Below are 12,587 nucleotides of genomic sequence, written 5' to 3' on the forward strand. Positions count from 1 at the left end.
CACCCCCCCCCCTATGCCACTTCACATATCTTGACCATCCATTTAGTAACTACATCTCCACATTTCAACATTTCTGCTGTAATTCCATCAATTCCTGCTGCCTCTCCATTTTTTAATCTTTTTATTGCTTGATTACTTCTTCATATGTTATACTTTCTTCTTTATATACTCCTCCTCTACCTCCACTCAAAATCACCACTGTTACAACCGCTGGACCTCCATCTTTAGAATTCATCGTTTAGAAATATTCTCTCCATCTCTCTTTTACAGCTTCCCCATCTTTCAACATCTTTCCATTCTCATCCATAACTTAATTTATTTTACTTGGGGAGATATTTTCTGTGATTAATTTTAATTCAATATAGCTCTGTTAGTTTAGATCTTGAATTAAGTGGTGTTTAGGTAAAATTCTTTGTATCAAAAGGAAGGGGGGAGGGGGAGGACAGAATTAAAGTTATGGCTGCTAATTCACAGGCGCTAAAACAGGAACTAAGCTACCTTAGAAAACTAAGCTTAAATATGAAAATCAACGTTTGTCAAAATAATGATTGACGAACATTATATTTGAGGATTCATTCCTGTATATCAGCTCAATTCCAGACATTTCTTTCTTCAAGATGAGTGATAATTGAATGGGTGCACACAAACTGGTGAATATACCCTGAATGAGGTCACCATAGCTCTCCAGTTTTATTTGTTTGTCCCCAGCACCAGCCATCCCCCCCCAGTATGGGTCACGGCGCCAAAAAGAGGCAAAATGTGGCTGGGGGCGGTGCAGCTGGCAGAAGGAGGTGCATTGTCTTGCATGCTTATGACTCATTCACCAACGATGTCCAACCGGTAAAGTTGGTGGGCCCAAAAGCCCCATTTGGTGGATCTAAGGAGCATGCTAACTCATGGTAATACCTTTTGTAAACTAATGCTTCACCGTTACTTCATTCACTATTATTCTCCTAAAATCATCACTGAATCATTGATAAATCCATAAACCCACATCACTGTCAATGCAAAAAATGTATTTAACAATCATCCCTATCAAATCCTACAAACACATTTCCCACACATATAGACAAAGAGATACCAAGGAATAAATACATATCAATAGATAATAAACAATATACAAATATATAAAAATAGGGGAATAAAAAATTACAAAACGTCGAAAAAAAATACATGATACACATTGTAACAAAGTATGCTCATCATCCTCACCTTGAGTAGTATGATGTCAATCTCAGAGTACTTCATTCCACGAACCAGGATGGGGATGAGCTTTGGCAGGTGTGGCTTGAGTGCCTCCTTGCAGATGGGGTGCTCAGCCAGTGACAGCCAGAACTCACATGCCTCCAGGGCCACATTTTCATCTGGATCCTGTGTGGAAGGGGATACAAAGTGAGAGCAGTGATAATGAGGTGCAAGTGGTGGCAGTGGTGTTGCAAATGGATTGTTGGTTTATGGTTTTGTGGAGGGTGATAATCAGTGAGCTAATACTTATCTGAAGGGAAGAACAGGGGAGAGGGGAAAGAGTGAGGGGTGGGGAAAGGGGAGTGAGGTTAATTTGAGGGGAAGGAAGAGGAATGGGGAAAGGGAAAGAGAGGTGATGTGTTAAGTGTGAAGGTTATAGATGATGATCCTTTAAAGTGGTGATGTGTTACAGTATTCAATTATGACATCAAGAATTACATGCTCACACTTATAAAGGCAGAACAAATACAAACAGACTCTTAACAATATTCTTTCACATACAAATACACCCTCATACATCCCTATAAAATTATATCCCTATACACACACAGCCAAAACATCTACATTCACATACACATCCCCAAAAAATATCAAACACACGCCAGAATCCCCTCACCTGTGTACGAATCATCATGTACTCGATGATGTTGTGCATGTGAGGAATGAGCGAGGAGATGTGCGCATCCAGCAGCATCACCAGCGCCCGGCACACGTTCTTGCGCACATCAGGGTCGTCATCCATTGCCAGGTGGAAGAGGTTCTGCGGAAGACAAAGATACGCAGTTAGTGATGCAGGAGGACAATACAGAGATGTAGTAGATCAAGATGGGAAAAGGAAGTAATCAGTAGGGGCAAGGAAAACAGCAGGTAGACACTGAAGGAAAGAAATCCATTGATAGGGCAGCAGAGCTCTGAGGAGGATAGGTGGTGGCTAGTAGGGCATGGTGGTCTAGTGGGTTAGAGCACCAAAACATGTTAGTGAAGAGCCAGGGCAAGGAAATTAGAGCCTCAGTGCCACCGGGTATGTCAGGAAGGGCATTTGATCTATTTGGTTTGTTTGGGACCATAACTGTACATGCTAACAACACTATGCCTTATAATTCTTAGGGAATGAAGTGTTTGTTAACCAAATTTTAATATATGTTGTGGTCACTAAACATCTATCTATACAAACAACTATCTCTTCTACAAAATTACCATTATAAGATGCTTGCTTACTTTCACCTTCCTCATGAGCTCCTCCATGTCACTTGAGTCGAGTGTAGTGTCTTTGGGCATTTCCAAGTGTGTTTCTGTTTGAACTACTACAGTACTCATGATAGCGTGCACAGCTCACTCACAAGGAGACACACAGACAAGCAAACCCAGACCTAACCAAACACCAGCTGGCTACCACAACAGAAGGACTCGGCACAGCTGGTCACTTATAAATAATACTCAGGGATAAATCACAGCACAGAGCAAAGCCTATCAAGAACAGCTGGTGCACTCATGGACCAAGTGTGACAAGGACTGATGCTCTACAGGAAAACCAAAGTCAGACTATAGAAACCAAAGGCAATCACCACTACCAAGAAGTTAATATTTGGTGACACTGGTGGACCAAAAGTAACAGACTAATGCTCTTCTTTACTGGCAAACAAAAAGCCAGGGTACAAAGATCCTAACATATGGTGACACACTGACCAGGAGTGGCAAGTTCAATACTCTCCTTTACACTAAAACCAAAACCAGGGTATTAACACAAAAGGAAAGCACCACCAACACTAGAACTACAACATAAGGTGACACACTCCCAACTCAAAGGTGGAGTTACAGCAATGAGGTATTTTCAGAACACAGGCTTAGGTGAAAGCCTTCTCTTTTTTACACAAACTGAGGTAGAGCAAGTATTCTAAGAACACATGAAGGGCAAGACAGTGTATGGGTGTATTTTCAGATCAAAGGCTTGGGTAAAATGCCTTCTCTTTTAACACAAACTGAGGTAGAGCAAGTATTATAGCACCACATGAAGGCCTGGAGTGTACGAGTGTATTATCAGATCACGAGCTTGGACGTGTGTTTCTCTCTCCACATGAAGGGCTGGCTAGTGTATGGGAGTATTTTCAGACCACAGGCTTGGGTAAAATGCCTTCTCTTTCAACACAAACTGAGGGAGGGCAAGTATTCTAAGACCACATGACAGGCTGGACAGTGTATGGTCGTATTTTCAGACCACAGGCTTGGACACACATTTCTCTCTCACTATAACCAGTCACCAGACTCCACAAACTAAACCAATAACAAATGGGGAAATGCAAGCAGTGGGAGCCAGGTTGTGCTTTCCTGTGCTTTTCTTCTGCCAAACAAGTGATATCCAATGTAAACTTCCTCCAGCGGGTGAGCTTCAGGTACCTCTTCCACCCACACCCACACAGGCACACACAGGGAGGTATACTGAGCCACCAGTGTAATGTAGGACCAGCAGGGTGTGTTTGTGTATACTGGTAGGTCTGTGTATGTAGGTAGAGAGGGTGGTAATTGGTGTTTTAAGTGCACAGTAGTCAATATTTGAGTGTTTCCTGTCTAATCTCGATCTGTGGTGATTCTCCTCCTCCTCCTAAGCTGTGTGTGTGTAGTGGTAGTGGTGGCAGTGGTGATGAAGGGTGGCTCTCCGCTATTGGCTCTCTCCACCAGACAAGTTCCAACAGGGGGCAGTGTCACAATCATCACTCTTACACACACACACACACACACACACATATATACTTTACATGTTCATCATTAATAATTTCAGGCTTCCTTTATTTTATTTTATTTTTTTCCATCCAAATGCACCTGATTCTAATATTTGATCAATGACTGGTGTTTGTGTGCTCTCTCTCTCTCTCTCTCTCTCTCTCTCTCTCTCTCTCTCTCTCTCTCTCTCTCCAGTACAAATGTTCACCAATAAGCCAACAATAATAATTCAGCACCCACAATTTACCTGTCAAACCTACCTCACCTTTACTACTTAATGACCACATCCACATGACCCAAACAGTATATTCATAACCTTTACACTGCCCTCATAATCTACACTCAATTACCTCCATTAAGCTACAAATTACCATACTTTAATTCCCTTTGTTAAAAGTTCCCTCCCACTCCACTCTTCACCTTACATATAATGCTGGAGGAAAAAAAATTATCTTATATACTTGGGGAAAAATTAATCTTATTTCTTTGGAAAAGTTGTATATAAATATTTGAAAAAAATCTTACAAAAACAATCTTATGAAAAAGCTGATTTGTCTCCATGGCTACAATATATGAGGACCATGTTTAACCCCTTAGCAAAATTCCTGTAAGAGCAGACTCCCTGGCTGATATGTCTGACTGGGGCATACAATGAGGGCCATATTCTTAAATAAACATTTCAGCACCAAAGCACAAACATCTGACAGGCTTTCTTAGGAGTTGCGGGCCTTTCTGTCCCAGGGATGTGAAAATTACTCATGAAACCTAAATAATCTCCTTTATGGCCATTGGAAGTAGTTGATGTGAGAGGGAGGTGTCTGAGAATACCTACTTTAACTGAATAACCATTTGAAGGATGGACCCCCCATGACTGATATGTCTGATGAGTACCTTTAACACCCTAGGAAGTGGCCATTGAAAACTAAAACCCTTAAATTTGGCTGTCAATTACAATACAAATTTCTGCACAAGTACAAACGGCATTAATTTCATCACGCACACACACACACACATACACACACAAACATGCACGGGATTACGAGTCCAACACGTGATCAGGCCGTGGTGAATCACACACAAGACTAATTAATGCTGTTCCATAACACCAGATCAGAGGTTTGATTAATGAACTAACTTGCTTTTACTTTTCATTATAGTTTTCAGGCTTCCTCCTATGTGGATTGTTTTATTACTAAATGATTTTGTTCATCTCTCTCTCTCTCTCTCTCTCTCTCTCTCTCTCTCTCTCTCTCTCTCTCTCTCTCTCTCCATAAAAAGCCTGCATGATTCACCGGTACACATTGAAACACGTTTTCCCACCAGCTCTGACTAAACACACACACACACACACGCACACACACACACAGGTGACTGCTCCCACACCTGCTATGACAGTTACCTGCCTTGTCCCATCATCACAGTGACTCCACAGTTCACACACTGCACAATCATTATGTACAGCTACACTAAAATTTCTATTGCATATTTCCCCATTGTTTCTTATTTACATAGTTCCATAATCGTTTTTTATTTTTCACTTCCCCTTCCTTTACTAAAAACCCAAAAATACACACACACTAAAACTGCCTTCATTCATATACTAAGATTTTATATGTATCAAGCTGTATTTCCATATACTTTTTCCCACTTTATTTATTATTTATTTCCCATTATTTTATTTATTTTCCCACTCCCTATTATATTTATTTATTTATGTCTTTTTTTTCCCAACAGCCTATTTAGTTTCATGTCAGTTTTCCTCAAGTGTATTTTTCTTAAGTCAATGATACAGAAACACTTTACTACATAATTATTGGCTACATTTCCATCACCTTTCTTTAGTCTTTACCCAGTTTATAACCCAGTGGCTTTTCTTTAATTCGGCTGTCACAAGACCATGACATTTACATAACACTCTTGATTTGTTTCTACTCATAATACCGAGGGTTTGTAAGACATTTAAAAGGGCTACATGAAGTGAACCGAGTTGTAACGTGTAACGATCAATCAGTCTATCCTCTCTCTCTCTCTCTCTCTCTCTCTCTCTCTCTCTCTCTCGGTGACGCAATCCTCTACGTCTCACTCACCGACCTTGCTGCAATCACAACTTCCTCGGGGGGGAGTGGGGAATACAAGTGTGGGAGGGAGGAAGAGGGAGAGAGAGGAGGGGAGGAAAGATAAGGGAGAGGGGGAAGAGGGAGGGCAAAGGGGAGGATATGGGGGAGTGACCAGATAACAGGACTTAAGTGAGGTGATGAGGAGGAGGAGGAGGAGGAGGAACGTAAGGCGGAGGAGGAGGAAAGGGGAAGGTGAAACAAGTCTGTGCAGGAAGGACTGAGGAGGAGGAGGAGGAGGAGGAGGAGGAGAAGGGGTTGGGGTTTAAAGAGCCACGCAGGAGGAGGAGGAGGAGGAGGAGGAGGTGGGGGCTGGGGTTTAAAGAGCAAGGCAGGAGGGGAGGTGGGTTGGGTACAGTTTAAAGGGACCGTGAGCTTTGCTGCTGTTTTAACATCCAAGGAGGCAGCTGTGTCGAAACATATTTAGATTAAAAAAGTCCACTCTACATTGCTCCTATAAAGAGGATAAGAGATAAAGCTAAAAAGGAGTCAAATTCGGATCTATAAAGTGTTCAAGTCGTAGGAAGAAGGATATAGAGACAAGGGAAGGCTGTTCCAGTCTACCAGTAAAAGGGACGAAAATTAATGAAACTACTAGTCAGCTCCAAATTAAGAAATTGGACAGAAAAGGGTAAAAACTTGTGGAGTGAGGTACCAGGAGGCATATAATTAGCATGAATATATCGATGCCCGATAGAGATGCAACATTACGGCGGAATCGTGGAGTAGAGGACTTAGTACTTAAAGATGTGACGAGACGAAAAGCCTTGATTCTACTGAGTCTCCTCTGTCCAACAGGACGGTGTGAGTGAAGATGTATACTGAACAAATGACAGGACAAGGCCCTTGTATACTACAGTTGGCATCTGGGAGGGGTGGAATTATGGTGATACATCACCATAATTTAATATTTTTTGAAGAAAAATAGGAAATGGTGTACTATGCAATTATTGTTTGGTGGGGATATTGGACAATTATTTTGCTTGCATCGATAATCTAATATGCAAGCACAGGAAAAGACAAACTTGTATAAAATAAGTCACATCATGCTCGAACGATCTATGGCTCTTCAAATTAATTGATTAATAGACCATTTCAGGTATATCAAAAGACATCTGGCTCTGCAAGTGCAAATAATGGGTATCTGAATAATTTACTGCATGTAAATAACGATTAATTATCGAAACATGAAATAGTAAATAATAACTGTAGAATGCAATGCTAGGCAACACATCAAAATTCCTTATGCATAGACACTTGCAGAGTCGGATGTCACTTTAAGTAGCTGCTGAATAAGATGAAATAAGGGTATTTGAAAGGCTACAAATCGTTCGAGTATGATCAGACTATACTGTTTGATATACAAGCTTTTCTTTCGTGTGTGTGTATGATAGATTAGCGATGCAAATCAGCACGTTTGCGGTTCATATAACAGGGCTTGAGGGTTCTTTGTTTACACAAACATTCAAATATATCACTGAAAATATAAATTGATCTTCATGCAATCACGAACTGACAATGCGCAGGTGCCGCATCCACGTTCGCGAGTGGACAAACGGAATGAAACGGACTATATAACCCCATAACAATAATTATTAACAAATTAGGCACACACACACACACACAACTTCCGTCAATACAAATTAGGTAAACACACACACACACTGCTTGTCAGTATCTAGCCAGCCAGACGCACACAACACCTACCCCTTTAACACACACACACACACACACACACACAGCGAAATGCCAACCCTTCATCACATTGGTAACACTATAGTATCAATGACAAAGTATTATTATAAATATTATTATTATCGTCATCATCAGAGGTCAAGAATGCCTGACCGTCTGGAGAGTTGAGGGGACAGCATTCACATTACTAAAATGTTCCACAAATCAGTCATGTTGAATACAGCTTCCTGGAAATTGGAATTAAAACAAAAGCTGAATGCCAAATAATTTTAATTTAAAGCAAACCTCGTTAACCGAGTTATTTGTTATGGTGATGTGTGTGTGTGTGGGGGGGGGGGGGGGAGAATGAAAGGATGTGTATGTAAATAATCCAAGAATGAACTGTTTGAGTGATTTTAATATTCCTCTCTCTCTCTCTCTCTCTCTCTCTCTCTCTCTCTCTCTCTCTCTTCGCTTTACAGTGCCTTTAAGGTTTGTTGAACCTAAAGGATTGAGAGAACTACTCCACTCTTTTCCTCTCCTCTTCCTCAGCCTTCTCTCTAAGCTCTCTTCCCTCCACTCCCTGCCTCCTTTTCCTCTCCTCTTCAACGAATTCCTACCCTAAACCGACCATTTACCCCCCACCCCCCTTTTCAACTTCTCTCCTCCTTTCGCCGCCTCTCCCTTACCTCAATTTTTATTCCACTCACTCCTCCTCCTCGTCTCAACCAAAGGACATGAGCAAGCCTGCCTCACACCTTCCTCTCCCTCCCTCAAACACGTCATTTCTACGCCTCACAACACCTGTTCCTCCTTCGCCACACCTTCCCTCCCTCCGTCTCCCTCACCAAACCCCCGTCCCTCCCTGATACACACCTGACATCATTACCAAGATACTGATAACTGAGTCACCTTGCTCAACATGTTCCTCCTCCTCCTCCTACTACTACTACTACTACGACTCTTCTTGTATTACCATTCTTCACCTTTACACTCACATTTTTTTTCCTACTGCTGCTCATTCACCTCTTCCTCCTATTGTTTCTCCTCCTCCTACTACTACTACTCCTTATTACTATACCTCACCTTCACACTCTTCTGCAGCATCTTCGCACTTTTCTTCCTTTCCCAACTGTTCCTCCTTCACCTCTTCCTACTGATTTTTTTCTTCCTCCTCCTCCTACTACTAATACTTACATTCCACAATACACCTATCACATCCGCTTTCCTCATTCCTCTTTTTCATCCGCTTCCTCATTCTTTAATATTCTCTCTCTCTCTCTCTCTCTCTCTCTCTCTCTCTCTCTCTCTCTCTAAGTGGCCATTTTAAAAGCACTTGTTAAGGAGAAAAGACTCCACTCAGACGCTCTCCTCTCACCCCGGACCTCCTGGCGCCGAGAGAGAGAGAGAGAGAGAGAGAGAGAGAGAGAGAGAGAGAATTTACATAAGAGAAACAAATTACAGACCCACCAATTTATATGCAACAATGAAACGCAGAAAAGTACATCTCTCTCTCTCTCTCTCTCTCTCTCTCTCTCAAGTAGGCTTATGGTAGACGGACACAAAAATCAGAGGCAAGAAGGAAGGGAGATGAAGAGGAGAGGTTGCATCACACACACACACACACACACAAGGTTTCACTTCATGGGGACTGGTTGCCACGTGTCACTTTTTATCATGTATGTAAAACTAACCACAGAGTATCAAAACGTACATACATACACACACACACACACGTGTCGGAATTCCCCTGAAGGCATGTGTGTATTGTCCGTGTTAATGTGTGTGTGTGTGTGTGTGTCCGTGTGCGTGGATGGCAGGTGGCAGCGGTGGTAGTGGTGGCAACAGTGGCGTGAGCTTGGCAAAGGTCCAAGAACACACACACATACGCACACACTCGTTTAGTGCACACAATCTTGCTCCTTCCACGCGTGTACACAGTTTCTCGCGACCGTACACACACACACACACACACACCTGATTAATTAGTGTAACAGGGCATGTAACTAGACTCCTACATAAAAAAAAATATACACGCACACAAATAAACCTACACGTGCCTGGAGAACATTACACACACACACACACACACTTCGGTAGGTTGGAGTACAAACAAAATCTTTTCTTGACCTAAAAATGAACTTTCCTGTTTGCCTTTGGGAAGCTTTCAACCTGGACAAGACTCAACTGTATATGTGTGTGTGTGTGTGTGTGTGTGTGTGTGAGAGAGAGAGAGAGAGAGAGAGAGAGAGAGAGAGAGAGAGAGAGAGAGAGAGAGGCTGTTCTGACGTCACCTATCATTTTCGTCTCAATTTCTGTAGTCTCAATTATAGTTTATATCATGGGGTTAGTTACACACACACACAGTTATAAATAGTTTATATGTGAGGCACTGCTATTACAAAGATTCTCTCTCTCTCTCTCTCTCTCTCTCTCTCTCTCTCTCTCTTGACCTCATACACGTGCTACACTGAAGCTGACAAAGCAAATGAGAAAATTTGTAGCTTCAAGAGATAAACTGAGCATAACAAACACACACACAATAGCCTCACACAACTGAGACATTAAACTTTTTTATTCAACACAGCCACCACACGAGAGAGAGAGAGAGAGAGAGAGAGAGAGAGAGAGAGAGAGAGAGAGAGAGAGAGAAAAAAAGCTACAGATTAATCGTCAGTGAACTAGAGCGAGAAACGTGTGTGTGTGTGTGTGTACGGGGGGAGAGAGAGAGAGAGAGAGAGAGAGAGAGAGAGAGAGAGAGAGAGAGAGAGAGAGAGAGAATTAGAATTACAAACACTAGACAGGAAGGAAAAAAAAGAAGAAAAAAAAGACGGGAAATATGAAGAGGGAGGAGGATGGAGAGGAACGGAAAGGAATGAACACAGGAATGTTAAGTGGAAGAGGAGGAGCATGAAAGAGGACGAGTGGGGAGGAGGAAAAGAGCAGGAGGATGAAAGAGAAATAGGAGGAGAGAACATGAGAGGAAGAGGAAAGAGCAGGAGGAGGAAGGGGGGAGAAGAGCGGGAAGAGGAGGGAAGAGTTGTAAAAAGTAACACAACAAACGATTATTGTCAATGACTTTCTTGCTCCTTTAAAGTGAGTTTGACAGACACGCTAATGGACCCCAATTCTCTCTCTCTCACACACACTCACACACACACACACACACACACATAGCAAGCAGCCTCTCCCATTACGACCGCTTGGTATGTGTAGTCACGTACGTGGGCTATACATCCTACACACACACGCGCACACACCAAAATATTGTAACAGCATCCCCCTCGTCCCAATTCGCCCCTCTGGCCCCTAACATTTCCAGCCACAAACACCTTTCTGCTACCACGCTAAAAGGAGGACTAGATGCAGAAACAATATAAAGATTATTTCCCATGTTGAAGTATTGATGCTTGGAATGAGTTGGAAGTAGTGATGTGTGGACCAGGAACATCCACGACAGGGCAACACCAGACGAACTCAAGCCATATTCTTAAATATTTCGGGGCTTATACTTCCGCATTTCGCAAGACCTGGAGGTTCGGTGTATTTTCACGGGTAGTTTTATGAGCCTTGTGATAGTTTGACAAGGCTCCTGCACCATGAACGTGTAAAATTTTCAAGAGAACCCAACTAATGTTCAATGTGGCCTTCGTATTTTTTTTTTTTTTTTTTTTTGAGAAAACGTCCGAGAATACACGACCCATAAATACTACAACCAGCAAGGTAGTTTTATGCGCCAAGTGAAAGTTTGACAAGGCTTTTGTACGATGAACGTGTAAAACTCACTAATCTTTGTGGCCTCTAGAAAATAGTCGTTGTGAAAGAGAAAACGTATGGGAATACGCACCCTATGAAGTATGAATACTACAAAGTTCAATACAGGATAGGTAAGTTATAGGTAAGTAAATACTCATAACCCAGTAAAGAATGTTTGTACTCACCTGCAGGAACGCGTCAATGTTCGCCATGAGGGCCTGGGTTTTGGAAATGATGAACTGGTTGACGCAGGCGATGGCATGAGACCTGGGATGGGAGGAGAGAGAGTAAGGTTTGGGCAAGTAAGGTAAGATATGGAAGGAAGGAAGGAAGGAAGGAGAGAGAGAGAGAGAGAGAGAGAGAGAGAGAGAGAGAGAGAGAGAGAGAGAGAGAGAGAGAGAGAGAGAGAGAGAGAGAGTCTAGATGGAGAAAGAAGGTAATGGGGGATTGAGGCAATGGGAGGGTAGACTCACCTAATTTTGGATGAGCTGTGTTTGAAGAACTGCAGAAACTTTGGGATGAGCGTGTCGAGGGGTCTGTCTGCAGACTTCTCCAGGAACTCGGCGCTGTCCTCACAGATCTTTTGCAGAGCTCCAAAGGCTCCCTGGGATACACACACACACACACACACACACACACACACACACACACACAGGAAGGAAAGGACAGTTCAGTTAGTGTGTGTTCTGGAGTAAACTTTTGTTGCTACAAGAAAAAACTATGAATGAATATAGATGGTATGATTTTTATTTCAGGAGAACATTTGAAGCTATATGAAAAAGATATACAAGAAAATGACTGACCTAGGGAGGAGGTGAAGAAGGAATATGGATTGCATGTAATTTGGTTGGATTGCTATGAAAGACAAGTAATAACAAGACTGCTGATAATTCTAAATGCATTAAGATATATGGAAGACCTAATATATGTAATCATACAAGAAAATATATAATTAACACATTGTTCCTTCTTTACTTAACCGTAACCACTAGCCCCAATGATGGCCATAGCAATAATAATAACAATAAGGATCTGCAATATGCTTCTTTGTCCTCCTACACATATCCACTCTTTTATCAC

The 12,587-nt window shown here is 42.1% G+C and overlaps 1 protein-coding gene and 1 non-coding gene across 4 annotated transcripts in view; both read right to left on the reverse strand.

The window, feature by feature from the left end:
* LOC127005179 (transportin-1-like) overlaps positions 1 to 12,587 on the reverse strand; it is a 45,154-nt gene that overhangs the window by 21,817 nt on the left and 10,750 nt on the right. For all 3 annotated transcript variants that reach the window (XR_007758365.1, XM_050873853.1, XM_050873854.1), the window contains 4 exons: positions 11,981 to 12,111; positions 11,693 to 11,774; positions 1,862 to 2,005; positions 1,213 to 1,371 (listed from right to left, as the gene is read on the reverse strand). Coding sequence is in view for 2 of the 3 variants with exons in the window: in XM_050873853.1 (XP_050729810.1) it covers positions 1,213 to 1,371; positions 1,862 to 2,005; positions 11,693 to 11,774; positions 11,981 to 12,111 (516 nt within the window). In the remaining variant the exon portion in view is untranslated. The remainder of the gene's footprint in view (positions 1 to 1,212; positions 1,372 to 1,861; positions 2,006 to 11,692; positions 11,775 to 11,980; positions 12,112 to 12,587) is intronic.
* On the reverse strand, positions 698 to 891 carry LOC127005310 (small nucleolar RNA SNORA53). Its single transcript, XR_007758425.1, has one exon. It is a non-coding gene; the product is annotated as a small nucleolar RNA SNORA53 (small nucleolar RNA).

Source organism: Eriocheir sinensis, chromosome 29 (assembly GCF_024679095.1).
Source record: "Eriocheir sinensis breed Jianghai 21 chromosome 29, ASM2467909v1, whole genome shotgun sequence".
In the NCBI taxonomy this organism is placed as follows: Eukaryota; Metazoa; Arthropoda; class Malacostraca; order Decapoda; family Varunidae; genus Eriocheir; species Eriocheir sinensis.